The sequence below is a fragment of the Knufia obscura genome (genome assembly GCF_036327395.1).
Source record: "Knufia obscura strain CCFEE 5817 isolate CBS 148926 chromosome Unknown scaffold_1, whole genome shotgun sequence".
In the NCBI taxonomy this organism is placed as follows: Eukaryota; Fungi; Ascomycota; class Eurotiomycetes; order Chaetothyriales; family Trichomeriaceae; genus Knufia; species Knufia obscura.
Window position 1 is genome coordinate 781,718 of NW_027042687.1, and position 25,496 is coordinate 807,213.

Below are 25,496 nucleotides of genomic sequence, written 5' to 3' on the forward strand. Positions count from 1 at the left end.
GACTCTGTTGGAACATTGCGGCGTCACAGCGAGGCACATCAAATAGTCCCAAAAGTGTTACTCCTGATATACTAATATGTTAGCAAGAATCATTCCATACCAGCTGGAGGAAATCCACGGTTTCCGGGGCGTTCTATGCAGTTTGATCACGTTCAACGGTGGTTGCTACCATGTTTGGCATTTGCTTTCACTTCAAGACCACAATTTCTTCACTAATTTTTTGTCACGTGCGCTAAAACAAAAAGGTCTAAACATCAACTTTTGAATTCTGGGGTGCACCCCAGCTCTCCACCTTGATGTATTTTCGATACACGTTCAGGCACCGACAGAATGCCGGATCCGAAGATTGGCGCCCTCCTCGAGGAGCTGAAAGCTGATATAACCGCAAGGTTGGCTAGCACTCAAAAGCTGTTTGATAAGCTGGATACTTCGACATGGCCGACCAGAGACAGGGAGGCCTTCGAGGCGTTGATTGAGGAAAAACGACAGATTGAAAAGCAGCACCATAAGACAGCTATGAATGATGTTTCTGCCAGATCTGGACAGCGAAAGCTAACTACTACCGACCTCAAGACTGAGGATTCCGATGGCTTCAGATATGACCAAGACACGGCCGGATACAAGTACACCGGGACTGGATTTTGTGCGATGGATGGTCTCCCAGGAGGGCACCAGTGTCATCACGAAATCTGCACACAAGCAAAAGGCGATGGTATTTCTTACCTGGAGTATGACACAATAATGCATTACAAGCAGCGCATCTCAGCGGCCAAAACACCTCGAATGAAGGACGCCCTCCGCAAGCAACGCGACATACAACTACAGAAGGACCTCAAGGCAGGCGAAGAATGGAAAGAAAAAGCCATAAAGAAGCTGGGCAGCTTTGGCAAGGAAGCAGGCGAGGCGATCTTGAACGCTGCGTCCCACTTCACAGGCAAAGCGTGGATACCGCCTAAGCCTAAGGAGGACACCAGACCAGACAATGCAGTCGAACTTGTCGGTCGCGCACTCAGCAAATTGCGACTTGGCGTCCTCCCCAAGGTCAAGCAAGAGTTTGCCAGTGTAGTCTTGGAGCGTCTGACGGGCAGCGCTGGCAGCCATACCTACCATTGGCGGAATCCTGCTCAACTCGTGGAATTCTTTGCCAATATGCAAATCAGCCACATGGATGCTGCTGTCATGAATATTCGAGATATTCTCGAGCTCAATGCTGTCCTTCCTTACGAGGTGGAGTTTTGTATGCGAGGGATGCTAGAACAATGCCGGGAGCTAGTAAAGCACGTCGCTCGCAATAGAAGAAACGCATTGGGATATACCCTTGGGGAGGGCCTCCATGATGTCAAAGAGCTTATCAAAGCCGTGCCTGAAAAACAGAAGCCTGATCTGCCAGAACCAGCAACGGGCGTCCTCCCGAAGAACGATATCTACAACTCTTTAGCTGACTGCAATACTGTTGAGAAGCATTACAGCATGGAAATGATGCGTTCTGCCGGCAACTCCGTTCGTGACCAAGTCGAGCCAGACGAGAAGCTGAAAGAGATCGAGAAACTAGGGCTAGCCGATTCACCTCTTCCTTCAATATCGGTCCGCAGCTTCCGTAATGATATCGAACAGGGACGAAAGCACGCCGCCGTTCACTGGTTCCTTGATATGGCCGAGAAGAAAGCAACGTTGACTGAACTCCAGGAGGCCGCCGTACAGAAGATTCAAACCATCGCGGAGCACAATGCACACCGGTACATGGATGTATGGGAAGACATATCGGACGTTGAGGATCGTCTAAGCCAGGTTGAGACTGAGAAACCTTATGCTCTTCAACATGGTCTGATTCGGACGGCCCTCGATAACGCGAAAGTGAAGCTTACACCACTCATTGAGGCATACGAGAAGCAAGAGCAAGAGAAAGAGCAACGTTCGGAACAAGCACGGGAGGCTGGCACTATGGAACATATCCGCCGCCACGCCCACGACATACAGTATTTGCCAGGTATGGCGTACTCCAAAGACCACAAAACTGACGTCTTGCTCGAATATGCCAGGAGCGACAGCAAGTCCGCTTCTGATGCATCAAATCGAGACTCCGGGTGGACGCCCCTTATCGCCAAGCACATTTGGAGGGGCATTACAGAGCTCTACCACGTCCATCGCATGACCAACGCAGCAGCCATCAAAGCTGATGAAGGACTCCCATTGTTCATGCGCGACCCAATTAAGCACGTGCGCCATTTTGCATCTGGGGAGTACACCATTGCCGATTTCTTCGCCGATAGACATCTCGAATGGTGGTGTCTTCCGGCGGCAATCGTCCGATTTACCGTCATATTGCCTTACCTGTGTTCGTTGAACCCGCTCAGAGCCAAGGGTGTGCTTAGGCAACTCTCGCTTCTTATCGATGGCGTCCTCCCGAGTAGCCAGATACCACCAGAATGGTTGGAATTGTTACGCCTCGTTGGTACGACTATTCTACACACATATGGCTACCTCACCATGGAGTGCACTCATGTTTTCGGTCGCTCAGACGTGGAGCAGGTTGTCTTGACTCTCCTGTGGCAGATAATGTTCAATGCACTCGTTGCTAAAACTCGGGAGGACGCCATGAGCAGATTTGCGGATGTCACTGGGTTTGTGGCACGAGTTTTGCACGTGGATGAGTCTAAGGCGAAGCCATGGTTTGAGAAAATGTCAGGTATGATTGTGGACGTTATCGAGAAGCATGAGATCCGGTGCGAGACGCCAGAATCCTGCGTGGGCTCTCGGGAGGGCACCAATGTTGCAATCTGTGATCACCCCGAATCTGGAAATGGGGCCAGTTCTACACTCCTAGAGGTCACCAGGTATCCAAAATCAGCTCGATTTGTCTTGCCAGATCATGATCGGACACTTGCTAAAATTATGAAAGCACACAATTTCGAGGTACTGGCGGCCTCCCGAGTGCTGGAATATCTCGCCTTTCGGCTGAAAAAAGGTGTCCAAATGCGATCACTCAAGACTCTCTGGTATGCATTTCTACGGGCTGAGGCTGTAACCGGGCGTACTCCCGGCGCAACAGATTTCGCGTCAAGCTCCAACATACCGACGAAGTATAAGGGCAAATTCATCAGCACCACAGCCACCAGTCTGTGCCTCAACATGCACAACCACTGCAACATCTGGGAACTCTGTAGCTCAGTGGAGAAGGCTCCCGGCTTCTTCGATGGCTACAGATACGGCTTCCGAGACCGACCAGATATCGACGTCCTCTTGGAATCGCTCACGTTATACGCTGTGCAACACGGCTGCGACAGCAAGATGGACACCAAATCGAAGCAGCTAATGCGGAGCCTGACGCGCCTCGGGTGCCCTCCCGAGCTCCTGGGGATCTTCCAACAAGGCAAGGCGTACCTCACTGAGCAGATGGAAGATTCACCAGAATTGAGAGCTCGCATGAATGTGAATAAGCTCGATTCCATGTTGGGCGTCCTCCCGGAACATGAAATGCCAAGTGCGCACTTCCTCGATGATTTGTTGCTGTCGCGGCATGCGTTCGGGGAGTATTGCAACACATTAGTGGAGGTCTTGGCACACCTGGGGTCCTCCCCGGAGGTCATCGAGAAGGTCAAATCCGCGTGCAGAATGCTTCTGAAGGCTGCCAAGGCCGACCCGGATGCCAGTAGCATTGAAGACCCACAACTAACATTGATAGCTGACGCCGCGGAGGACGCCTGGAAGCGAACCGAGCATGAAAACGTGATCTATATCGAGCCAGAAACCGACCCTGGGGACACCGGCCAAACAACCTCCAAACCCACATCCGAGAGCACTCCAGTACCTCCAGACGACGACGACTCTGAGTCTGAATCAGAGTCCGAATCAGAATCAGAATCGGACGGATCTGACGAGTCTGGGCCTAATCACGCTACTACTGTTGCATCTTCCAGGAGGACACTAGAGGGGAAACTCGACCGCTCAAAATATGTAGCTGATCTTCTCGATGATGCCGAACGGAACTTCGATCTTGCTAACTTCCATGGGCCTTTCCGAGGCACGCTTGTCTCTCTTGCTGGGTTGACTGAATCGGACTTTGGCGAAGAATCAGATGTTGAGGCTGAGTTTGAGGCTGAGATGGTTGATAAATCGACGCAAACAGAGATAAATGAGCTTGAATCTCCTGATCCGGGCATGTCTGGACTAGGCGGGGGAAGCGAAGTAACGAGAGAACAGCCATCGAACGCCGCGGAGTCGTCGATGCTGCAGAACACGACGAGCGAAGAGCAACAGGTTGAGACGACGATAATACCTCACAAAGTACTTAAGCTGGACACGGAGGTCAAAGCGGCCCAATGGGTCAGAGAACCAGAATGGGCAGTCAAGAAATACATCGATGCTCTCGTCGAGAGTGGCTGGGACAAGGAGGCCGAGGAGATCACGGAGCTCATGGCCGCTATGAGGCAGGAGCAGGCCGAGCAAGCAAAATTGGGTAACGTGATCAGTATCGGTATTGATCGAAAGAACAGGATCGTTGTCGAAGACGACCCACCTGAGCTAGCTGACAGTCCACGACCGCGGCCAAAACTCAAGCCGGTAAGCGTCAAGGAGCGGGCTTCGAGGTCGACGTCACCAGAAAAGAGTATTGCTACGGCTACGCAGGCTACTTTCGCTTGTGGGACGCAGGTAACCTTTGACCCATCCGCACAAACGAATCTTCGAGGTCGGGAACCAGACGAGGAGCAACCAGAGGCTGCATATAGATTGAGAGGAAGAAGTGTCACGCCATACCCAAAGGACGAACAGGCAAACGTCAACCATCGACCTGCCCGTAAAGCTGGTAGATTCATTTTCCTTGGTGATAGAGGTTCGGACTTACCGAAGCTGAATGCCGTGAGTCACATGTCGGCCACTGAATTCGGCACAGACGAGACAGCAACCACGGTCATGCCCTCAGCTCGTCGCACCACTAGAGATCACTCACTGACACCCAAAGCTCAAACGCGCCGTCAGACCCAGGCTCAAGCACACAGCTCGGACTCAGAGTCAGAGTCAGAATCGGAGTCTGACTCTGACGGCAGCTCCTCGGACGTCGACGATGAAACACCCAAGGCGTCGCGAACCCCAATCGCAGTTTCTGCCCTCCAAACTAATACGATTTTCTTCACCGCGTCTGCCAAGGTTCAGAATGCACTATCTGCGCTGCAAGAATCTCTCCGGGAGATTCAAGCGAGTATAGCGCCTGGTACTGAGCTACATGCGCTCATGGCATCAGCGTCCGAAGCAAGTGAACGCGAAAGTGGTACTGAGGCGTTAGCAGGGGTACACCAGCAATTGAGACGGTTCGAGGGGATGTGTGAGCAGCTTGGAAGAGATATTGGACATAAGGGCGATGCACGAAGAGAAGCGAGATAGCAGGCTTCGGACGGTGGACATGGATGGGAACACAGAAAGTACTTTGGATACCATGCGAGCGTGTTGGGCAGGTATGAGCTTGAAGTCATTGCTGTAGGAAGTGAACAATCCAGATAGCTTCAAGTCACTGCTACAGGAAGCGAGTAATAGATAACAGAAAGCGTTGGTCGTGTACCGGGTCTCAGGCATTACTTAGCAGTTCCCACCATCCTACACCGAAATCCACCTCCCCATCCAAGTCTCGACAATCTCCTTCGCCTCATCCACCAACCCCAACTCCAACAACAACTGCGTCGTCCCCCTCACCGCAGAATCCAGCGCCGAAAAGATCCAAGCATGCGTATAACTAGTATGCTCCCCCACAAAGATCGTCTTCCACTCCGTCTGGTAATAACTCGGCAGATACAGATCCTGCTGCCCGACGAAAGGCGCAGCCCAAGCACCAGCGTGATGCTCGTCGTGTTCCCAGCACTGTCGATCGTAGATGCCGGTATATTGCTCCGCTGCGACCTCACCGTGGATCTCGACCATCGCGCGTTGCACGAGTGCGACGTGGTCTTCTGTTGAGAGAGCGCCGAGGGATCGCGCTGGTGCTCCGGATTGGTATGAGGCGAGGATTACACCTGGACCGGTGCTATTAATGTTGTAGGCGGGATAGCAAACTGAGCCGATGCCTGGGATGTCGGTGCTGCCGCAGCCGCCGATGATTGGTGGGTCGAGGTGTTCCCAGAAACGAGTCTCGTAGTGTAGCGCGATCTTGCATGAGGGCTGGTAGTTCATGGTCTGGATGGCTCGGGTGAGAGATGAGGAGTACACTGGGGTGCGCCACAGGCGGACCTTGGTGAATGGGACGGCGACGACGGCGTAGTCATACTCCTCGGATCGAGGGGTCATGGCTAAAGGATCATCACGCCAGTTCAGAGCGATCTTTTGAGTATCGTTGTTGAAGGTCAGGCCTTCGATCTTACGGCCGAACGTGACTTTGCCTTCGATGTGAGGCATGAATGCCATCGGTAGTCTGCTTAGGCCCTTGTCGATGGTGCGCCAGGTGGTCGCCGCGAAGTAAACAGAGTCGTACTCCCAGAGTGGGCCGTTCTCGGAGCCAGCAATGAAATCAGTGATGTTGTCACTCACTCCGAGGGCATAACGAAGGTATGCAGCTTCAGACCAGTCAAATAGTCCGTTCTCCACGGCATCTTTGTGAGCTTTGTATATGTTGGTTGAGATCTCACGCATGACGTCGTCTGTCAGGTTGACGAAATCCTCAAACGCCTCTTCTGCAGCCTCTGCAGCTTCTGGGTCCTCTGCTTCAGCGGCAGGAGTGGTGAGGTTGCTTTCCGTGGCTGCTGCTAATTCTGCTCGGCTGGGAACTCGGCCATTCTCCAATCGATAGCCATTCGAGTTGACAGGAACATTGGGACTGCTCTGGATCCATGGAATGAAGTTCACAGCCAGATCTGAATCATTGCCGTTCAGTCCATTGAGTACATCCGCCAACTGGAAGACCATCTTGTGATCTTGAATGTCCAGTGTTTCGTTCGTGTCGGTGTACTTGACCGATACCGGGAACCTCATAGGACCCATTTCCTGGTACTGGTATTCGTCTGGAGTAGTGTTGTTGAGGTATTTGGTTCGGATCCGACCTCCAACTCGCTGAGTCGATTCGACTATATGCCAATCCTCGATACCAACTGATTGAAGCAGAAGTGAAGTCATCAGTCCGGAAATACCACCACCAACGATGGCAACCTTCTTGCTCTTGGCTTCTGCCACGAAAGTCGTGCTGACATTCTTGGATTGCATATACACGACGCCGTCAAACCAGGGACCAAGGGTATCGGCAACATCGGCAATGCTCTGGCGCTTCCGAAGTGATCGCTTCACACGAAAAGCTTCGGATCGGCCAACAAGATCATGTCCGGAGTAGGCGTGTAGACAGCCTCCCTGGAAGGTGTTCCCCGGTACGATCCAGACAAGGCGATCGGGCTGAGCATTCCTTTGAACATGTGTTGCGCCTATTTCATGATGTCGTTGATCGGCATGAGTCAGGTCACAATCGCCATAGACAACTCGCAGATCTCCCTGGAAGTCATCATCGAAGCTGACATGGATGTTGTGTACCGAATCCAAGTCGACGGCGAATGGCCCCTTGAAGTGGACAGCGGCATTGCTAATGATCGGCTTGGCAATGGCCGTGCCAGCCAGCAAGGCGACGACACCGGTAATGAGGTTCCTCATGCTGGGGAGGCTACCAGAGTCAACTCGGTGATGAGAGGAATCAAAGAGGGTGGCAGGGGATCAGCTCTCGATCAGACGGCAAAGTAAGAGCCATGGCCAAGTTATACTCTGCCTTGGAATTTTGCTGCTGTTTCTCTGCTGCAGAGCTGGCTGGTCGATCCCGGCTCTTTCGATCATTCCACCGGTTACTACTGCACATCGAACGTGGTCCTAGCGCATGGCAAGGACATGCTTTGTGCCGGGGAGTCGATGCCACACCCGCATGAGACGGTGTAAAGTTCTGCTTTCCAGCTATCTCCGGCCGGACACCAGTCGAAGATTCGCGATAACGGTCAGGGCGATTTGTGTTTGTGTCTTCGTAATGGCTCGGTGGTCTTCCGCATGGCGCATTGCCTGCTGGTCTTTATTACCGAGCACATTACGAGAGGTAATCCCATCAAACGCACTACCTATGCAAGCACATGGCTCATTGGTCTGACTGGGCGTACGTTGGGATGAACATCGTCCAGCGATGTTATCTGTGGGCTCGCATCCCATGTGGCAGATATGGACACAACGTCGTGGGTCTATAGATAAGAACTGATTATGGCAGCATATGCAAACCCTGGACCAATCGTGCAGGTGCCTGAAAGATGCTGGACAACTCGACAGGCTCGAAAAGTTCCGGATGCAGGAAAAGACTTGCGACCTGCCATTCTAGGTTAACTACCCACTCCGAGTGAGAAAGGTCAGCTTGGCACACCGACTATGGTTTCCTCTCATAGACGTCGAACCTACGCCCTTGTCCACCAGTGGGGTACTTGATTAGTAAACCGGTCGGCTGGCACTGTCGAAAGGCGGGAATTCGTTCTTGGCGAGCACCATGGTGAACTCCGAACGGGTCCGAAGAAGATAAGGTAGCTTTCAGCCAATGGAAAGGATGTATCGTGCCAAGCATTTCCGAGTTTCTTATCGCGCCACAGTCTTGCCTGTCTCTGTCCACGCCTCGGTCCAAGTAGGATTAGGAAACCATGATCGATCTGTCTTGAGCTTGAACGTTGATGTCCGAACAGTTGTGAGGAAGATACTGCTCAGTGCAGAAGAAAGTCCGTTCTCTGCTGCAATGAGGAAAGGCGTGTTACTCACCGCCAGGAAGTGGTGCAACCCAAGGTCTTGCCATATTTTTGGTCTTTGATCGAAGCATAACGTAACGACGTTTAATGCGATCGAACGCCAAGATCAACTTCTGTATGCCTTGACTGCAGATGCTGGATCGAGCGGCCCCAAGGAACATGCTCCGCCTAGCCATACCCAGGGCCGATGCTTGGCTTTGGCATGTACCTGGTCCCACGAACATGCGAGCTTCCGAGGACTCTTGGTACGAAATATAAGATGTATTGGTTCCGTGGCATCCTGCTAGAGTGTGAGCTTAGTATCGTAGTTGTACGTCTGTTTCGCTCTCGAATTCTTTCCAAACTATCAAGACCATAATACAACCATGTTCTCCATCACCTGCCTCTTCACTGCTCTTCTTGCACTCTTCGGCTCTGTTATTGCAGGCCCAGTGCATAAACGACAGGGCATAGAGACCGTGACATACCTTGGATCTCAAGGAAGCATCTTGTGTATGTGCCGACACCACTGCTGAACAACTCATGCTAATACTGGTAGCGGGCGGTGCTGCGGCAAAGGGCCTCGTATACACTGCTGGCACTGTTCCGTCTCTAAACGGAACAATCGTGTCTGGTGGCATTCAGAACGAAACGGCAAGTCTTCCTGTTCTGCTATTGAACTTGCCACTAACAGTTCTGTAGGCTCAAGTTATCCGCAACATAGCCGTCATTCTTGCGGAAGCCGGCACATCCTGGGACTATGTCCTCAAGACCACCGTCTTCCTCGCGACTATGGATGACTACTCAGCCATGAACGAGGTATATGCTGCCATGTTGCCAGACCCTAAGCCTGCAAGAACTGCGGTGGAGGTCGGACGGCTACCAGGGAACTTCTCGGTTGAAATTGAGGCAATTGCTGCCATCCCTGAGTGACGCATGATCGATCGCACAGCTACGAGGGTTGGTATCGGAACGAAACGTGAAGCGCACGATATCGATGCGTGCGGGTAGGAAGGAGTTTCAACAGTTTTCGACCGGTAGACATGCCGTCTTTAGTTGAAGGGCGACACCGGCGTGATCGATAACGGAGCGAAGCTGCGTTGCAAGCTCAGAGATTGTCCGACTCACTGGCAGATCAAAGTCGATGCAAGTACTGCTACGCTATCTATGGAGAATGACATGGTCTTTTTCTGATCACGTGATGCAGCCTACTCTTCCTATCTCACCATCCTCACTTTATCGTCGTCGCTTCTCAGAATGCCCTGTATCATTGTAGCTGTGCTTGTGTATGGGCATGACTCACTGAGTGTTCATAACAGATATCTAGCGATGAGCTATACTAGACTCAGCTTCGAGCTTCGCTATCGTGTCAACCGAACTGAGGGGTCCTTCCCTGGCTCCCGAGGTTCATAGATCATGTAAGCAACAGCATTGTTAATCTACCAACTGCCAGGCCATGCGTGCTACAGATTCGTGATTGATACAAATCAATAGAACTCGACGGGATAGTGTCTACGGCATATCACATTTCGTCCAGATAGGAATCACTAACGCACAGCCCAACCTTTCCACAATCCCAGCCAGTCATATTTAGCATCAGCTCTACAATACAGTATCGCAACGATATCAATGTCTACCCACCCTAAAACGATTCACGTCTGGCAAAAGCGCTTCGGCACCACAGAACCCCAGCTTGTCGAGGTACCCGTCCCCTCCGCACCACCCGATGGCCTCCTGATCAAGGTCCACGCTGCCGGCGTCTGCCACTCCGACGTCGCCTTGTTGAACGCTCCGATTAAGCCACCCGAGGCTCGTTGGCCCTACGACTCCTACACACTTGGTCATGAGGGATGCGGTGAGATCGTGGCGATTGGTGACAAAGTGACTGGATGGAACGTCGGAGATATGGTCGTCATTGACGCAGTCGCGGGTTGTGGTGCGGACGATTGTAGCGAGTGTACTCGGGGTCTCCAGCAGATTTGTCAACGGGGTGAAGCGTACGGGATTGGATATCATGGGAGTTATGCACCGTACATAGCCATTAAGGCGCGAGCGGCGGCGAAGTTGCCGGATGGGGTAGCGCCTGAGGTTGGCGCTGTGGCGACGGATGCGTGTATGACGGCTTATCATGCTGTTGTTGGGACTGGGAGGGTTACCGAGGGCCAGGTCGTAGTAGTGATAGGTATTGGCGGGTTGGGCTTTAATGCTTTGCAGATTGTACTGGCATTGGGTGCGCGGTGTATCGTGGTTGATCAGAGGAAGGACGTACTTGAAGAGGCTGTCAAGTTTGGAATTAGGGAAGCGGACGTGGTTCCCGTGGAGGAGGGGTTGGTTCAGTTTGCGAAAAGGCATGGACTGGTTGTTGATACCGTTATTGATTTTGTGGGTGTACAGGAGACGTTTGATGCAGCACAGGAAGCTGGTGAGATCTCTTTCTACTATTGTCAGAGCACCATGCTAACTTTTACAGTTCGATTTGGGGGAACGTTGGTGCAAGTTGGCCTGCTGTCACCACACATCGCTATCAACAATTTCCTTTCCGTGCGGAAGCATCTTTCAATTTTGTGCAGCTATGGTGGGACGATGGAGGATCTGAAACAATGCTTACGATTGATTGCAGATGGCAAATTGCGGCCACAAGTCGTGACTGGCAAGCTTGAGGACCTGCCGAAAGTGCTCGAGGATTTGCACGCCGGAAAGGTAAAGAGTCGAATTGCTCTTGTGCCCTGATCGTAAGAGCACAATATTCGATGGCACGTTCTGGATCTGGGTCTCAGCCCAATCAATGACTGAGACCTGAAACACGCCGAGCACTTCCTCTCGTCAATTACTCACTTCTGCTGCGGTATACAGGGCTTTGTGTACGCAGCAGGCGGGAACAAAAGTACTCGATGGTAATACATCGCTTCCACTGCAAGGCCGATTGATACCATACCGTGCCATGTGCTTCGGATATGTCTTCCGACTGGTTTAGCACCTGCACCGTGACGTATCTGCATATAACTTGACTTCACTCCCCACCACGTCCTTACCAAGACAAGCTACTCGTAACAGTCTCACCTAACACTTCGTATCCTAAACCAGTACATCAGCCTTGTGGAATAATCTCAAGAAACAGCAACACACTCCTACGCAGCATCAGAACTATTCCCACGTCAGACTTGCAGTACCTGGCACAACAGCCGACCCACAACACAAAACACCAACAATGGCCTCCCTCTCCGGCCAACAAGGCGCCGGCTCCGACACATCCAAGCCCGCTCCAGGCCAAAATCAAACGGGTGAATCCATGGGCGATCATCAGCAGACCGCTGAGACACAGTCCAGTATGGTGAGTACATCACCCCGCCTTCTCCGTCACTTGAACCTTGCACTATCCAATACCGTTCGTTAAAGTAGAGGCTGACGCATACTAGAAAACAGGCCCAGAATCAAAAACAGGCGGTGGCTCCCAGGACACGAAGATCGGAGCGGGAGATGCGATCAAGGACTTGAGTGGTGAGGGGGGTGGAAAGGGTGGGAAGATCGATGAGAGTTTTGTGGAGGGGGTGAAGGATAAGGTGCAGGGTTGATTGTAGTATGGGGATAGATATGTGATGCAGCGTAATGTCAAGTGTGGTTCATATTCGTATGTTCTTGACAGGTCGCTCTCGTAGCGTCGAGGATGTCACCAGGCCCGAGAGAAGGTACTTGTGTCTGAAAATTTTGGCTTGGCCTTGTTGTCCGCGCAATGCCGCATGAGTTATGCTGGCCTGCCTCTAGGCGACGGAGGCTCATTGTCACAGAAGAATGTAGCCTCGACGCCAGTGCTATGGTGATTATTGAACCATATACATACCTGACCCTATAGCCTTGACGTGAGCATTTGCATACCTTGTTCATCGCTGAAAAGTTCGCGTCTAGCCTTACTTGTATGCTGGAGAAACCTACTTGTGAAGACAGCCTTGAAAGCAGGTATCAGCTCTCAGATTGAGTGTACATGAACAATCTACCACTGAAGGACTTTTCCTGCCCACCTTTCAGAGACGCCCTGACGCCACTTGAAATGCATAGATCTGACGCCCCTGAGCACGAAACTAAGCCTCCGAATTGTCCTGGACTCAAACACCATTTGCGCCAGGGGCATTAGGATCCTTAGCAAGCCCCAACATCATCTCTCTCATCTTCTGCTTGCTGCTACCTGCTCCTGCACTAGCATGACCCTTCCCAGTCAAATCAGCAAGCTTGGCAATCCGTTCCCAAGATGTACCGCCGCTTGTGGTGTCTTCTCTCTTTGCAAGGAACTCTTCGGCCTCTTTAGCGGTTTGGGTTTTTTGGCGGTCGACTTTTCTGTTGTAGGACTCGTAGAAGGAGTCAATATCTTTTCTGGCAGTGGAAATTGTCTCTTCCTTCTTTCGTGCGGAAGCTTCGTCCCGGCGGGCAATATCGGCATCTCGCTTCTCTCGCCAGGCTCGAACGGGCTCGGAATCTTCTTCTTGTTGCTGCGTAGCATAGCCGGATGTGTAGGATGTCGTAGTAGGAGGGTAATGGGGGGCTGTTGAGCCTGTAATTGTGCCGCCGGGTCCGATGTTCTAGCAACCGGAGTCAGCCACGAACCTGGAAGAAACGTCGGTTTTCAACTTACGTCGTTTGTGCTATCAACAGCAGGAAATGAAGATTCGAAAGTGTCGAAGTCATCCTGGGCAACAGATGGTTGCTGAGCACCCCCTGAGAAGTCACCGCCTAGCAGATCATCGTCGCCGTCTTCAACAGTCGTCTGCCTGGTCTCGTTGCCAGATGTGAACAGATCGGCATCTTCTCCTAGAGCTGCACGTTCCCTAGCAAGGAAGTCGCTGTCCCCTGATGCATCACCACCTCGGACTTCTGTTTGACCTTCCACAAGTATCAGCACGTTTGCCAGGCCCAGCGCATCAGTCCTTCTTACCTTGGTCGATATCGTCGAGGGATGGGAATCGGTCAGCCATTGTTGCGATGGAGATTTAGGGAGAAGTGAACTTGAGGATGGCTTCCGGTTTACAGACTCGTCTTCACAATAGCAAAGAATGTGTTGCAAGTTGACGCCAGTATTTGTTCGGCGAGTAGACTTCACAGTCGAACAGTCTTGCGCTGGGAGAGGATGTAGGGACTGTTGATTTAATGACCAGGACCGCACTGCTTGGGCCGCCGTATTTCAGTCCTAGGTTCTCGCGATAGGAGCTCTCAGTCAGAGGACTCTCGTGGTGGTTATGGCAGGTTGAGAAGATGCGCCAGTCTTTCCGTATGCTCTAGACGCGACAAACAGACAGTAATTAATTGTTCCTTTTCGCAAACACAGCGATTCGGAGCACTCCCCAACTCACAAGCAACGCAGGCACGACCCAATCACCGCACGTGACCTGCGCTTGCTTATTCGAGACCACCGTAGCTTCTTTCTGGTTGCGATCGTTCTTTTCCTCGGAATGCTAAAGGTTATTATTCTACTCACCTTCATCAACTTGTCATACGTGTCGAATATAGCAAACTTGACGCCGCGCTTGAATTGCAGGTTCGACCGTCGACCATTCTCGTTCTTGACTTCTGTCTGTAGCCATAGTGAACACCCTTGGAGTCATCGTAAAGCTGTTCGAGGGTGAAGTCGACCGCGAGGAGCGCGCTCTGTACCACAAGCTGTAGACATTAGAGCTCAAACAAAGTAGTCTGCCATCATGGCATACAACGATGATGCTCTTACACAGCGACTATCAACCTTGAACGACTCCCAAGAAAGCATAGAAGCCATTTCATCATGGATGGCCTTCCACAGACGCCATGCCGACAGGTTGGCCCAGCTTTGGCTAACACGTCTCCGGGCTACCCCCTCACCAAAATGCCTCGCCTTCCTCTATCTATGCAACCACATTGTTCAGAACGCCATACACAGAAAACGACCTGAATTTCCAAATGCTTTCTCACCTCTAATGCCCGAGGCAGTCCAGGTTGCATACAAAGTATCACCCAAGGACATCCAGCTTAAAATCCAAAGACTCGTCGACGTCTGGAAGCAAAGAAAAGTCTTCCCAGATGATATTCTTCAAGCAACACGAGATCGAATCAACGATGTCGAGAAGACAAAGGGCGGTGGTGGCAAAAAGCTCATGGGCAAATCACTCTTCTCATCCTCCTCAGGTGTACCCAAGGAGCTAGAGCCCCTAGTCTCTTACCAGATAGCATCCTCCAAGCTGGACTTCGCTGTTATGCCGAACGTCGAGACAGCAATGGAGGAGCACTCCAAATTCAAGAATCCAAGCACACCACCACCAAGCGCCCCAGTCCACGCCGCCAACCTCTCCAGCCTGATCAAGAAACTCGCAATCGCAGAAGCAGGTCTAAACGACAAAATCAAAGCACGCAAAGCATACATCGAGGAACTCCATCGTCTCGTGAAAGAAGCCGAGCTGGTCCTGGAATCAGACCAGACTGTCCAACTCAACATCTCAGCAGAACGCACAAAAGCAGAGACCAAAAAGCGCGACGTCGAAGACAGCATCATGCGCGGTCTCACTTCCACCCCCAATGAAATGGAAGAAGACTTCGTCGAAGACCGCAGACCAGACGTCGAAGAACTCACTCCCGAACCAGACGAGATGCCCGCGCCCCCACCAGCAGAAACAACGCTCTCACCTCCACCACAAGCCGAAGCACGAAACCCGAACCTCCAAGGTATCCTCGCCGGCTTCGGCTCAGCAGGCGACACCACAGCTACAATGCCCACCGACATCCCAGACTCACCACTTGACTATGCATCAATCCCAGCCACAAACACAAATCCCGCCAACGGCGCTAGCATCAGCACACCACCCCTCCCCGGCCCCCCCTCAAGCAAAAAACGCAAACTCTCCCACGACCTCTACACCGCCGCCGCAGTTCCCGACCTGGGTGAAATGGGCGTCACAGGCTACGATGGCACATCCGACGCCCCCACCCCTGCCGCCCCAGGTACCGCCTACGCCAACCCCTCCGCAGCCGGCTACCACACCCTGCCAGCTGGCGCGAGTAATCTGACCGCGAACACGAATGCAAATTCCGACATGCCATCTGCTAGTGCGATGGAGGCGCCGTCATTGGATTTTCTGGAGGAGGATGTTGATGCGTTGATTAGGGATGGGAGGGGTGTTGATCCTGTTGCTGCGGCTGGGGCGGGCGTGGGACCGGATTCGAGTACTGAGACGGCGAGGACGGTGGGGGATGATCCGCCGATTTAAGGACGTTCTGTGGGGTAGGCACTTATGCGATGGGATGGGAGGGATGGGGGTATCATGAAGACGATGGGATGAGCTATTGTAACATGTTCCAAGGTTCGAGGTTAGCAGTCGATTGCGCTGGTACTGCATCACCCATAGCGAATGTGGACAAGTTAGTCAGTCCATGAGCGTCCTTGAATACTGTATGTTCTTTTAGCTCGAGTTTCAATGGAACTATTGTATTGTACGCGAAAAGCACGATCTCTCACTTCACCACAACAATGCAATGCACGTTACCACTTGTATTAGGTGATTGATTGAGACGACCTTCTTGGTCTTTTATTGTGACTCTAACCTCTCTAACCTATAATACTTCTTGTAGCAACAAAGCGCCACGATTGACTCTTTCCCACCCATTCTCTAACCTTCGTATCGCTATACATGAGATCCTTGTGACTAGTCCAACACAGTAGAGCACCCATTTAGCCCTCAAAGACATCCTTGTACAGCAACGAACCTCTCCGTGTCCTCGTGCTCAAAAGCACGAACTTCACTTTGGGATTCACTCATGTAGAGGGTGTGTCTGAGGCATGCCCCGTGGCACTTCAACAACTCTGATCTTTCTCGGGCCTCGTATGTGTCCTCGCACAGCAACGAACCTCTCCGCGTCCTCGCGCCCAATAGCACGAACTTCGCTTCGAGATTCGATCCATGGAGTAAAGCGGCTCAAGTCCTTTTTCACTTTCATCCTTAAGACATGATCTGATCCCTATCCTCCACCAGCGTACAAACTCTCAAGAACAGTGTCCTGATTAGATTGCCATGTCGATCCTTCATAACAAGACCTTTACTATCCAAGAAACGCCAAGCACCAAGTGTATCGTCGACAAGGGGTTTGATGCTGCCGAAGAGGTCCGTCTCGCCTTGTGCATTCATTTTGACTTAAGTTCTTTTGTCTGAAGTAGTCCAATATGTTGTTGAGAACAGTGTCCCGGGATTTGCCGTCGTTGTACGTTTGAATAAGAGAGACCATGCGCAGTGTGGTTCTCTCACGAGGAGACCCGATTTTGTTGTTATTCAGCATCTTGTCGATCGCCTCCATGTCTTTACGCAGCTTTTCAGCATAGACTCGAGAGTCTCTGAGACTCTTCCCGAGATCCTTTTTCGTGTCGTTGAGACCTGTGATTTGAGCTTCGAGACTATTGATCTTGTCTCTGGCGTCTGCAATGTCCGAGTTGGCTGCTGATAGCCTACGCCTTAGTTGCTTGTTTTCATCTTCGAATTGAGCAGCCTTCATGTTGAGGTCTGCGAACCCGTTGTTGAGATTGCCAAGTTGAATATCATACTGCTTGACACGATCTTGGAGAGTTTTGACGGTCTTTTCCAGTTTTGTGATCTCTTTTTCTTTGTTATTGTTGTCTCCATCAGTCATCTCGCGTATTGCTCGCTCCATACCCAGCTCGTCAGACAGATTTGCATTCTCCTGTCTAAGTTGAGAGAGCTCCTTCTGCATCCGGTCGACCTCATTCTCGATAGCGCCTGGAATGGCGTCGAGTTGGTGATCTGGCAGAAGGTTCTGCAGAGATACGAGGCTCGTTCTCAGCTTCTGTAATGGTTCGTGGTCCTGCTTCAGAGTTTCGACGGTGTCGTTGATATGACCCATCAAGTCTGTGACGGTACTTTCGGCTGGCGGAAACACAGACAGGCTACCTAGGATTGCCACCGCCTGTCGGGTGACATGGTCGAGCGTCTCGTAGTGCTCTCCAGAGCTAGTCGAATTGATACTCTGAGCAGTCGGTGTGAGTTGCAGCTGCAATTGTCTGATCTGCTCATCTTTCATCGCAGCGGATGCTTGTAGTGACGCATTATTTGCGACAGTGTCGCGTTGGCCGTCTTCAAGGTCCTGAATTCTGTTGCCTCTCGTTTCAGCAACTTCTTGAAGTCGACCTTGGTCCCCTTGCAAGGTCGCGATAGTGCTGTCTCGCTCTTTGATGGTATTCATGTTTCGTACACAATGCACTAAGTCTTTCGATCTCCCTTGCTTGACTTTCATCGAGACCAGTGTCGGCTGCCTCGATTGTTGTTGGTTGGTTCGCAGCGACTTCGATTCTGCTTGATTCTTCCTTCTTGGCAAGCTGAGTTTTCAGGTCGCTGTTCTCGTTTTGAAGACGTGCAACCTTGTCTGACTCTTGACTTAGACGCTTCTCATCTTCCGTAGCTCTCGACTTTAGACGATCTTCAGCCGTGATCTTGTCTTTCAGGTCAGATTCTAGGGATCGTATGAGCTCGTCCTTCTCTTCCGCTTCATGTTCCATCCGTGAGGCCTTCTTGTCCTTCACATCTGCTTCAGTTTGAAGCGATCGGATCTTCTTATCCTTCTCGTCTACCAAGCTTTGTAATTCCTCCTTGTCAACCAGAATATCCCATGCCTTCTTGGCATCGATCCAGGTCTGAGTATGGAGTTCATCATTGCTAGCTTCAAGTGTCTTGACCTTGGCCTCCATTGAGCGAACCGTTGCCTTGAGCGATCTGATAGTCTTTTGTATGTCTTCTGGCATAGCTTTGACTCGAGCTAGAAGGCCAGGTAGAACTCTTTCGAGAAGTGGTTCCCATCGCTCAGGGGTTATAACCATGCTGTCCATGACTTCTCCGATGGTCTTAGCACGCGCAGGAAGGTTGCGAATACGACGTTTCTCGGCCAATTGGATGCCCAGAACGGCAATTTGTCTTCGAAGGTGGAATATCTCCTCGCAGCACGTGTGAGTGACAGAGCCATCAGGGCCGATGACAATCTTGCCATGAGGACATTGCGCCTCAGCTAGCTGAGTCTGCAGGTGGCTGTATTCCTGTAGACAGGCCTCGTACTTTCGACGATAGAACTTTTGGCCCATGGTGTGGTCGAAAGCTTTCCTATCAGCTCTTGAGAGACGTTGGAGATAATGGCTTTCGAGCTCGTTGCGCGAGCGTTTCTGGCGGTTGACTTCGCGATAGAGGTAGACGCATGCGATGGAGGGCAGGAGGATAATAACCAAGAGGCAGATGTAAGGTAGGCCGGTATAGATGAAAGGCGTGATCTCCGAGGACGATGTATTATCTCGATAGAATCTTATGGTTGACATAATTTCTTGGATAATGTCGATGAGACCAGTCGAAGTTGGTACTGCCATCAGGATGACGAGGACAAGGACAAAGAGTGGCATGTTGAGCTGCGTGGAAGCCATGTCCAAGTCGCGCAGCAGTGTTATTGATATGAATGAGAGGGTTTCGATTGGTTGAAGACAGGCACTGAGTTGTTTGTGCGAGCTGACTCAAGGAAGTGGGTGGCAGAAGAGGAACAGGAAGTCGCAGAAGTCGCAGGTGAACTTATGAAGAAGGAACTGCAAGATCTGTTTGATGTTGTCAAGGACGATAATTCGAGTGTTTGTACGGGGTGACTGAGCGAAATGTTCCTTCGAGTGAAAAGAAGGGGTGAAGTTGCATATGACAAAGATGATAGTGAAACATTTACCTTAACTGACACTTACACTTGTACTTCACACTAGGTATCTACCTTGGGGTTGGGTCCGCGTGAAGGAGCTGCTCGAGGTGCAGGACGTCGGGCACAACAGTGCCCCCCATTATCGCCAACGCAACACAAATCTGTAGAACGTGGTATTGCTGCCACCAACAGAATGTAACAACTCCTGAGCTATTATGACATCCGAACTTTTGCAATGCAACACACCCTTCAAGAACTACCAGCCTTAGCCATTGTTGTGATGACCCCTCAAAGAAGATGCCCAGTGAACAACGAAACGCTATTTCTGCCCACCTAGCAAAGGCTCTGTTTCGCCATTCTTGTTCTGAGCGTTGCGCTTCTTGCGTCTTCTCCTCTTCTTACTTGCGCTGGCGCCATTATTGTCGTCTTCGTCTCCTTCTTCACCTTCCGGTTGATCATTTGGGTTACCCGAGTCTCTGCTGGATTCATTCTGGTTGCCGTTGTTGCTCGGTCCCTGGTTTTCCTCTTCATCGTTCGAATCACTACTGGACGTTGTCTCAAGGACGACTTTTCGTATCCCGTTCGTGTCAACCACGTTTTCCGTGATACTACCACTTCTGGCTGGGCCTTTAGAGCGGTATGGACTCTTCGAGCGGGGTCTTAATGGCGAAATAGTCTCCTGGCTCTCGCCTGTTTGCGGTGGAGGTCGAAGTGTAGAGCCCGAGCTCTGCGCAGGTGTTGACTCGTCAGCATCAAGGCCGTTCGATTGGACAGCCTTGTTCGCACTTGCAGGCCTTCTATCATTCGGTGATTGAGAGATTGATCCGTAATCTGGTTTTAGCACCTTAACAGCATCACTAGCGTCCTTGCCACCAGACTTCAGCAGGCCTTCTCCTATGCCAGTGCCATACTCTGAGTTGGTCTCCGAGATACGTCTGATCGGTGCCGCACGCCCTGTAGCAGCCGCAGGTTGAGGTGAAGACGTTCTGTTGTCTTGCCCAGGTTTGATCTTCACAGATGCATAACGAGTCGTCTTCGGTCTGCTTGCCAGATTCGAAGGTCCCAAATGTTTTAGGTGTTCCTTGACGTCGTCAATATTGGCACGCTGCTTAGTTTTGGTATCGACGATAACGCTGTTGCCACTTGCGCGCCTCGGGCCACCCTGAGGCTTGGCTGTATCGCCATCAGTCGTACTCAATTTCCGCAAATCTGCAGCATCCAATGTTTGGTCCTCACTAATGTCAACCAGATCTGGCGCCGCCGGCTTTGGCTGCTTCGTATTAGCGTTTCGTGGGATTCGAATTCGTGGAGCCAAGTTGGTGCGACGAATGGCTTGGTGCACATCAATGAAGACATCCGATTCATCAACGATTTCCTCTCCAATAAGCTCCTCAATAACGTCTTCGAGCGTGACCACACCCTGGACGCCATGATCTTCTCCGGGGTGGGTTGAGACAAGGACCATGTGTGATTTGCCCTCTTGAAAGAAATTGACAATATCCAAGCAGCTTGTTTCTGGCTTCGTCTCTGGTAGTGTAGCCAGCGCGAACTCGCGAACCGGTCTGGCATCTTCAGGGTCATAAGTTATGAGCATCTTCACGAGAAGCATACCAACAAAGTTTTCGTTGTTGTCAGGATGATGAACAGGAATACGGGAAAAGCCTTGTGAGAGTATGTCGTCCATGGTGGCTTCGTCAAGGATGTCGTCGAGTGACAGTGTGAAAACGTCTTCCATCGGAGTCATAATACTGCCAATGGTCTTCTCTTTCAGGTCGAGGACTGCACTGATGATAGTGACCTCATCAGCATGTAGCCGCTGCCCAGCTTCGCCCATACTTCGATGTAGCGAGACAAGTGTCTTGAGACCAGCTTTCTTGTAGGTTGTCCCATGATCTTCTCCCAACAGATAATCGAGCAGTTTCGCGGTTGGCCATGCTACCGGACTCATGATGTACATCAGTACTAACACGAACGGAGACATCCAGGCGCCAATGGGAAGACCGTATCGAACGCAGATAGACTGAGGAACGATTTCGCCGAAGATAACTAGTCAGATATTAGCACTTGTCTGAGCTTAGATGAAGCTGTACTACTCACCAATCAAAACAGTTGAGCCGAGTACAGCTGGCCATCCGCCTCCCAATGAGCGGTCCAGGACAATGGGGAGTGTCTCGTTGGTGATAACATTGCTTAGCAACAGTGTGACCAGAACCCAATGCTTCCCTCTCTTCAGTAGCCGCAGAACCTTGCCTGCATTTTTCTTCTCCGAGCCCTCACCAGAGTCTTCGATGACCTGCAAGTAGATTTCGTCCTGGCCCATCAATGCAATTGTCAACCCGGCAAAAGCACCACCCAGTAAGACGAGAGCTGCTGCCACAGCGAGGTAGATCCATAGTGATGCGTCCTTTGGATCTTTGGGCTCTGGCTCCCCCTCAGCATGGTAGAGGTATTGGGAGAGGTGAAGCGGAATTGCAGTGACGGTTGTAATCTGGCAAAGAGCGAGAAAAAGAACCTTCGACAGCCCCAGGACCAGCGGTCGCTGTGCGAGATATTGGTTTTGCGTCGTCCTCATCTTGTATGGTCGATCCACTGGAGCTATAGAGCCATGATGTTGGTCTGAAAAAGTCGATCAAGAACGCATCAGGAGATGAGTACGTCGGTAGAAGCTTCCTGTAAGTAGAGCAGTACGAGGCTACTTCTAGTATGTGCACGAGCGTTCAAATGATACTGGAAATGTTTTTGAAGATAGCTTTGTGAAGCCTACAAAAAGGTTGATCGACATGCTACAAAGCAAACTGAGGACCGCTCGGCACGTGTAACGCACCCCCCAAATGTGATTTCGTCTGCAGGCTGGACTAGCTTTCCAAACCAACAACGCTTTTGAGCTTGTGTACGCCACGGCATCATTGGATTTGCTCGAAAACAGCTGCAGCGGGAGCCAACGTCACCTGCATCAAAGGTGCATCATAGCGAACTGTTAGCTAGTTGCTACGGCGAAACGTTAACCCCACAGGTGCGTTTTCTTACTCTGCCGTAGCTCGGCTGACCTCGGTTATTCCGGTATCCTCACATCCTCCTGTCCTCAGCTTATCCAAATTGCTGCACGGACGATTCCTTGACTTTTCTTCCTTCAGTCCCTAGTAATGGGACTGGGGCAGAAATTCGTACTGCCACAAGTGACTGAGAAATGAAGGCGACGACTCCGAGGCTGGTGAGCCAGTTGATGAAGAAGACCGCGACAAGCACGGCGAGGTCTTATGCTAGCCAGGCGACCCCAACTCGGATTAATCGCAAGGTCGACTTCGAGAAAACACCCATTCTGTACAAGACAGAGAAAGCAGCGCGGAATGCGTACGGATTGGGATCCGAAAGCAATCTGGAATGGCAGAATTATACCCAGGCGGTCTGCAGTGCTATGCATCATGCTATGAAGATCGATGAGAACGTCATTCTATTCGGCGAAGACGTTGCCTTTGGGGGTGTCTTCAGATGCTCAAAAGGCCTTTCCGATGAGTTCGGCGCAGCCCGAGTGTTCAATACCCCTTTGACAGAACAGGGCATCGCTGGCTTTGGAATTGGTTGTGCGGCTGCAGGGATGAAGCCGATTGCTGAAATCCAGTTTGCTGACTACGTCTTTCCGGCTTTTGACCAGATTGTTAACGAAGCTGCTAAGTTTCGATACAGAGAAGGAGCCACTGGGCAGCATTGTGGGGGTTTGGTATTCCGCATGCCATGCGGAAGTGTCGGACATGGAGCGCTATACCACTCACAGAGCCCGGAATCACTCTTCACACATGTACCGGGTGTGCGTGTCATAATTCCGAGGTCACCTTCTCAAGCCAAAGGATTGCTGATTAGCTCGGTTCTACAATGCAACGACCCTGTCATTTTCATGGAGCCAAAGACATTATATCGAGCCGCCGAAGAATTCGTGCCACGCGATGGCTTTTCCTTACCATTGGACAAAGCTGAAGTACTCAAAGAAGGAAAGGACTTAACCATCATATCTTATGGTCAGCCACTGTATTTATGCTCGGAAGCGATACAAACATTGGAAAAAGAGATGAAAGGTCTCAGTATTGAGTTGATCGATCTGAGAGCCATTTACCCCTGGGACAGGGAAACCACCATGAAAAGTGTCAACAAAACTGGAAGAGCGGTCATTGTACACGAGAGTATGCTGAATGCCGGTGCTGGCGCGGAGATGGCAGCGAGCATACAAGAAGGCGCTTTCCTACGTCTCGAGGCGCCGGTCGCAAGAGTGGCAGGTTGGGATGTTCATCCTGGTCTCATCTTTGAGAAGTACAATGTTCCCGACATCGTCCGTATATACGATGCGATGAAAAGGACACTGAATTACTAAGCGGCCTATCATCAACACGAAGCCGCAAGCTCCTTGGTAAGGCTTACAATCACTGTCGAAATCTGCCAGGCCACTCCGTGCCAAGAGCGTATTATGCAATTTCGCCGTGCACTAGCCGAGTTTCCCGATGATTCGTTCGCAGGCTTTGGGTCACAAGGAAGAAGGAGCTGAGGCTGAGGCACGCTGAGCCACAGTGTCTCTCTCTGATTGGTTGAAGTCATAAACTAGTGGGGTTGTATCGTCGTTTGCCAATTCCGAAGGCACTTTTCCACGTCACGTCCGCGGTTGCCAAAGATGTTAGATTAATCATGCGAACACCATCACCTAGTACTATATGTTGAGGCTGTTTTCGTTTTCTTTGGAACACATTAACTTGCGCCAGAACACATACCGCATTCCTCACGATCTCAAAATCAACAACGAACTTAGATAGTAATTATCAATGTCTGGCTATTACCCTCCGCCAGGTGCCCCACCCCAGCAATTTGGTCATCCTCCCCCTCCCGGTGGTCCAGGTTGGGGAGCGCCACCACCGCAACAATTCGGAGGCCCTCAAGGCCAGTTTCAACCACCCGCACAGCAACAATGGGGCGCGCCTCCTCCTGGTCAGCACTTCCCACCTCAAGGACCACCACCTCAAGGACCACCACCTCAAGGCTATAATCAACCTGGGCCCCCACCTATGCAACCAGGGTTCCAGCAGCCACCTCCACAGCATGGTTTCGGCCAGCCACCTCCGCAACAATTCCCTCCTCAACAACAGTTCGGTCAAGGCTCGATGCCGTCACCTGGATACGGCAATGAAATGCCACAAGGCAATGCCATGCCAGACGTTGACGCGCTCATGAAAGCTATGTCAGGATTCAAGCGCGATCACACCACGGTCATTCGTGTCTTGGCAAAGGCAGACCCACGACACATGGCTCTAATTCGGCAGACATATGCTCAGCGCAACAACGGCTCCAGTCTCGAGTCCAAGGTTGAATCCTCTTTCCGATCTCATTATGGCGACGCCCTACTTCAGCTTGTGCGGGGTCCGCTCCTGTCTGACGTTCACAACATCAACCGCGCCATCAAAGGCTTGGGTACCAAGGAGGACATGCTCAATGATGTGCTTATCGGTCGATCGAACGCCGACATGCGAGCTATCAAGAGCACATATCAACAGGTATTCAAAAAGACGATGGAATCTGATGTTGAAGGCGACCTATCTTTGAAGACGAAAACGATGTTCCAGCTGATAATGCGGGCATCTCGGACTGAAGAGTCTTATCCTTACAACCCTACAGAGACATCACGAGATACAGAGGCGCTACACTATGCTACACGTGGGCCATCAGTTTCTACGAATCAAGACCAAGCCTTCACCGTCCTTACGCAGCGATCGGACAATCAGATCCGCGCAATCGCGCACGAGTATCAACAGAAATATCATAAGTCTCTTGAAGACACCATACGATCCAGCTTCTCCGGACACATGGAAGACGCATTACTGCTGGCGCTTGGCCGAGCTATGGACCGTGCAAAGACCGATGCGTACGGACTCGAAGATACGATGAAGGGTATGGGTACCAAAGACAACCTACTTGTCAACAAGACTGTTAGAGTCCATTGGGACAGGCAACACATGGATCAGGTGAAGAAGGCTTACCAGCATTTCTTCAAGAAGGACTTGGTTTCCAGAGTCAGGGGTGAGACGAGTGGCGACTACAGGGATGCTCTTGTGGCATGTTTGACTTAGGAAGTCG

The 25,496-nt window shown here is 51.4% G+C and overlaps 11 protein-coding genes across 11 annotated transcripts; 7 read left to right on the forward strand and 4 right to left on the reverse strand.

Moving 5' to 3' along the window:
* Positions 1–330: 330 nt before the first annotated feature.
* Positions 331–5,379, forward strand: PMZ80_000291 (uncharacterized protein; the record flags this gene model as incomplete). The annotated part of the gene is made up of 1 exon (XM_064868744.1): positions 331–5,379. One exon carries the CDS (start codon positions 331–333, stop codon positions 5,377–5,379), a length of 5,049 nt encoding a protein of 1,682 aa, XP_064734241.1.
* Positions 5,380–5,589: 210 nt separating this feature from the next.
* PMZ80_000292 (uncharacterized protein) lies at positions 5,590–7,617 on the reverse strand (the record flags this gene model as incomplete). The annotated part of the gene is made up of 1 exon (XM_064868745.1): positions 5,590–7,617. The coding sequence occupies one exon, from the start codon at positions 7,615–7,617 to the stop codon at positions 5,590–5,592; it is 2,028 nt and encodes a 675-aa protein (XP_064734242.1).
* Positions 7,618–9,094: 1,477 nt separating this feature from the next.
* PMZ80_000293 (uncharacterized protein) lies at positions 9,095–9,641 on the forward strand (the record flags this gene model as incomplete). Its single annotated transcript, XM_064868746.1, has 3 exons — positions 9,095–9,221; positions 9,268–9,362; positions 9,411–9,641. The coding sequence occupies 3 exons, from the start codon at positions 9,095–9,097 to the stop codon at positions 9,639–9,641; spliced, it is 453 nt and encodes a 150-aa protein (XP_064734243.1).
* Positions 9,642–10,337: 696 nt separating this feature from the next.
* PMZ80_000294 (uncharacterized protein) lies at positions 10,338–11,438 on the forward strand (the record flags this gene model as incomplete). The annotated part of the gene is made up of 2 exons (XM_064868747.1): positions 10,338–11,130; positions 11,179–11,438. 2 exons carry the CDS (start codon positions 10,338–10,340, stop codon positions 11,436–11,438), a joined length of 1,053 nt encoding a protein of 350 aa, XP_064734244.1.
* A 478-nt stretch (positions 11,439–11,916) lies between these two features.
* Positions 11,917–12,280, forward strand: PMZ80_000295 (uncharacterized protein; the record flags this gene model as incomplete). The annotated part of the gene is made up of 2 exons (XM_064868748.1): positions 11,917–12,039; positions 12,125–12,280. The coding sequence occupies 2 exons, from the start codon at positions 11,917–11,919 to the stop codon at positions 12,278–12,280; spliced, it is 279 nt and encodes a 92-aa protein (XP_064734245.1).
* Positions 12,281–12,808: 528 nt separating this feature from the next.
* On the reverse strand, positions 12,809–13,672 carry clc1 (Clathrin light chain; the record flags this gene model as incomplete). Its single annotated transcript, XM_064868749.1, has 3 exons — positions 12,809–13,279; positions 13,333–13,580; positions 13,633–13,672. 3 exons carry the CDS (start codon positions 13,670–13,672, stop codon positions 12,809–12,811), a joined length of 759 nt encoding a protein of 252 aa, XP_064734246.1.
* A 720-nt stretch (positions 13,673–14,392) lies between these two features.
* Positions 14,393–15,928, forward strand: PMZ80_000297 (uncharacterized protein; the record flags this gene model as incomplete). The annotated part of the gene is made up of 1 exon (XM_064868750.1): positions 14,393–15,928. The coding sequence occupies one exon, from the start codon at positions 14,393–14,395 to the stop codon at positions 15,926–15,928; it is 1,536 nt and encodes a 511-aa protein (XP_064734247.1).
* An 829-nt stretch (positions 15,929–16,757) lies between these two features.
* On the reverse strand, positions 16,758–19,107 carry PMZ80_000298 (uncharacterized protein; the record flags this gene model as incomplete). Its single annotated transcript, XM_064868751.1, has 2 exons — positions 16,758–17,863; positions 17,919–19,107. 2 exons carry the CDS (start codon positions 19,105–19,107, stop codon positions 16,758–16,760), a joined length of 2,295 nt encoding a protein of 764 aa, XP_064734248.1.
* Positions 19,108–19,704: 597 nt separating this feature from the next.
* On the reverse strand, positions 19,705–21,957 carry MAM3 (cell agglutination protein Mam3; the record flags this gene model as incomplete). The annotated part of the gene is made up of 2 exons (XM_064868752.1): positions 19,705–21,431; positions 21,483–21,957. 2 exons carry the CDS (start codon positions 21,955–21,957, stop codon positions 19,705–19,707), a joined length of 2,202 nt encoding a protein of 733 aa, XP_064734249.1.
* Positions 21,958–22,572: 615 nt separating this feature from the next.
* Positions 22,573–23,748, forward strand: PMZ80_000300 (uncharacterized protein; the record flags this gene model as incomplete). The annotated part of the gene is made up of 1 exon (XM_064868753.1): positions 22,573–23,748. One exon carries the CDS (start codon positions 22,573–22,575, stop codon positions 23,746–23,748), a length of 1,176 nt encoding a protein of 391 aa, XP_064734250.1.
* A 442-nt stretch (positions 23,749–24,190) lies between these two features.
* Positions 24,191–25,489, forward strand: PMZ80_000301 (uncharacterized protein; the record flags this gene model as incomplete). The annotated part of the gene is made up of 1 exon (XM_064868754.1): positions 24,191–25,489. The coding sequence occupies one exon, from the start codon at positions 24,191–24,193 to the stop codon at positions 25,487–25,489; it is 1,299 nt and encodes a 432-aa protein (XP_064734251.1).
* Between the last annotated feature and the right edge of the window lie 7 nt (positions 25,490–25,496).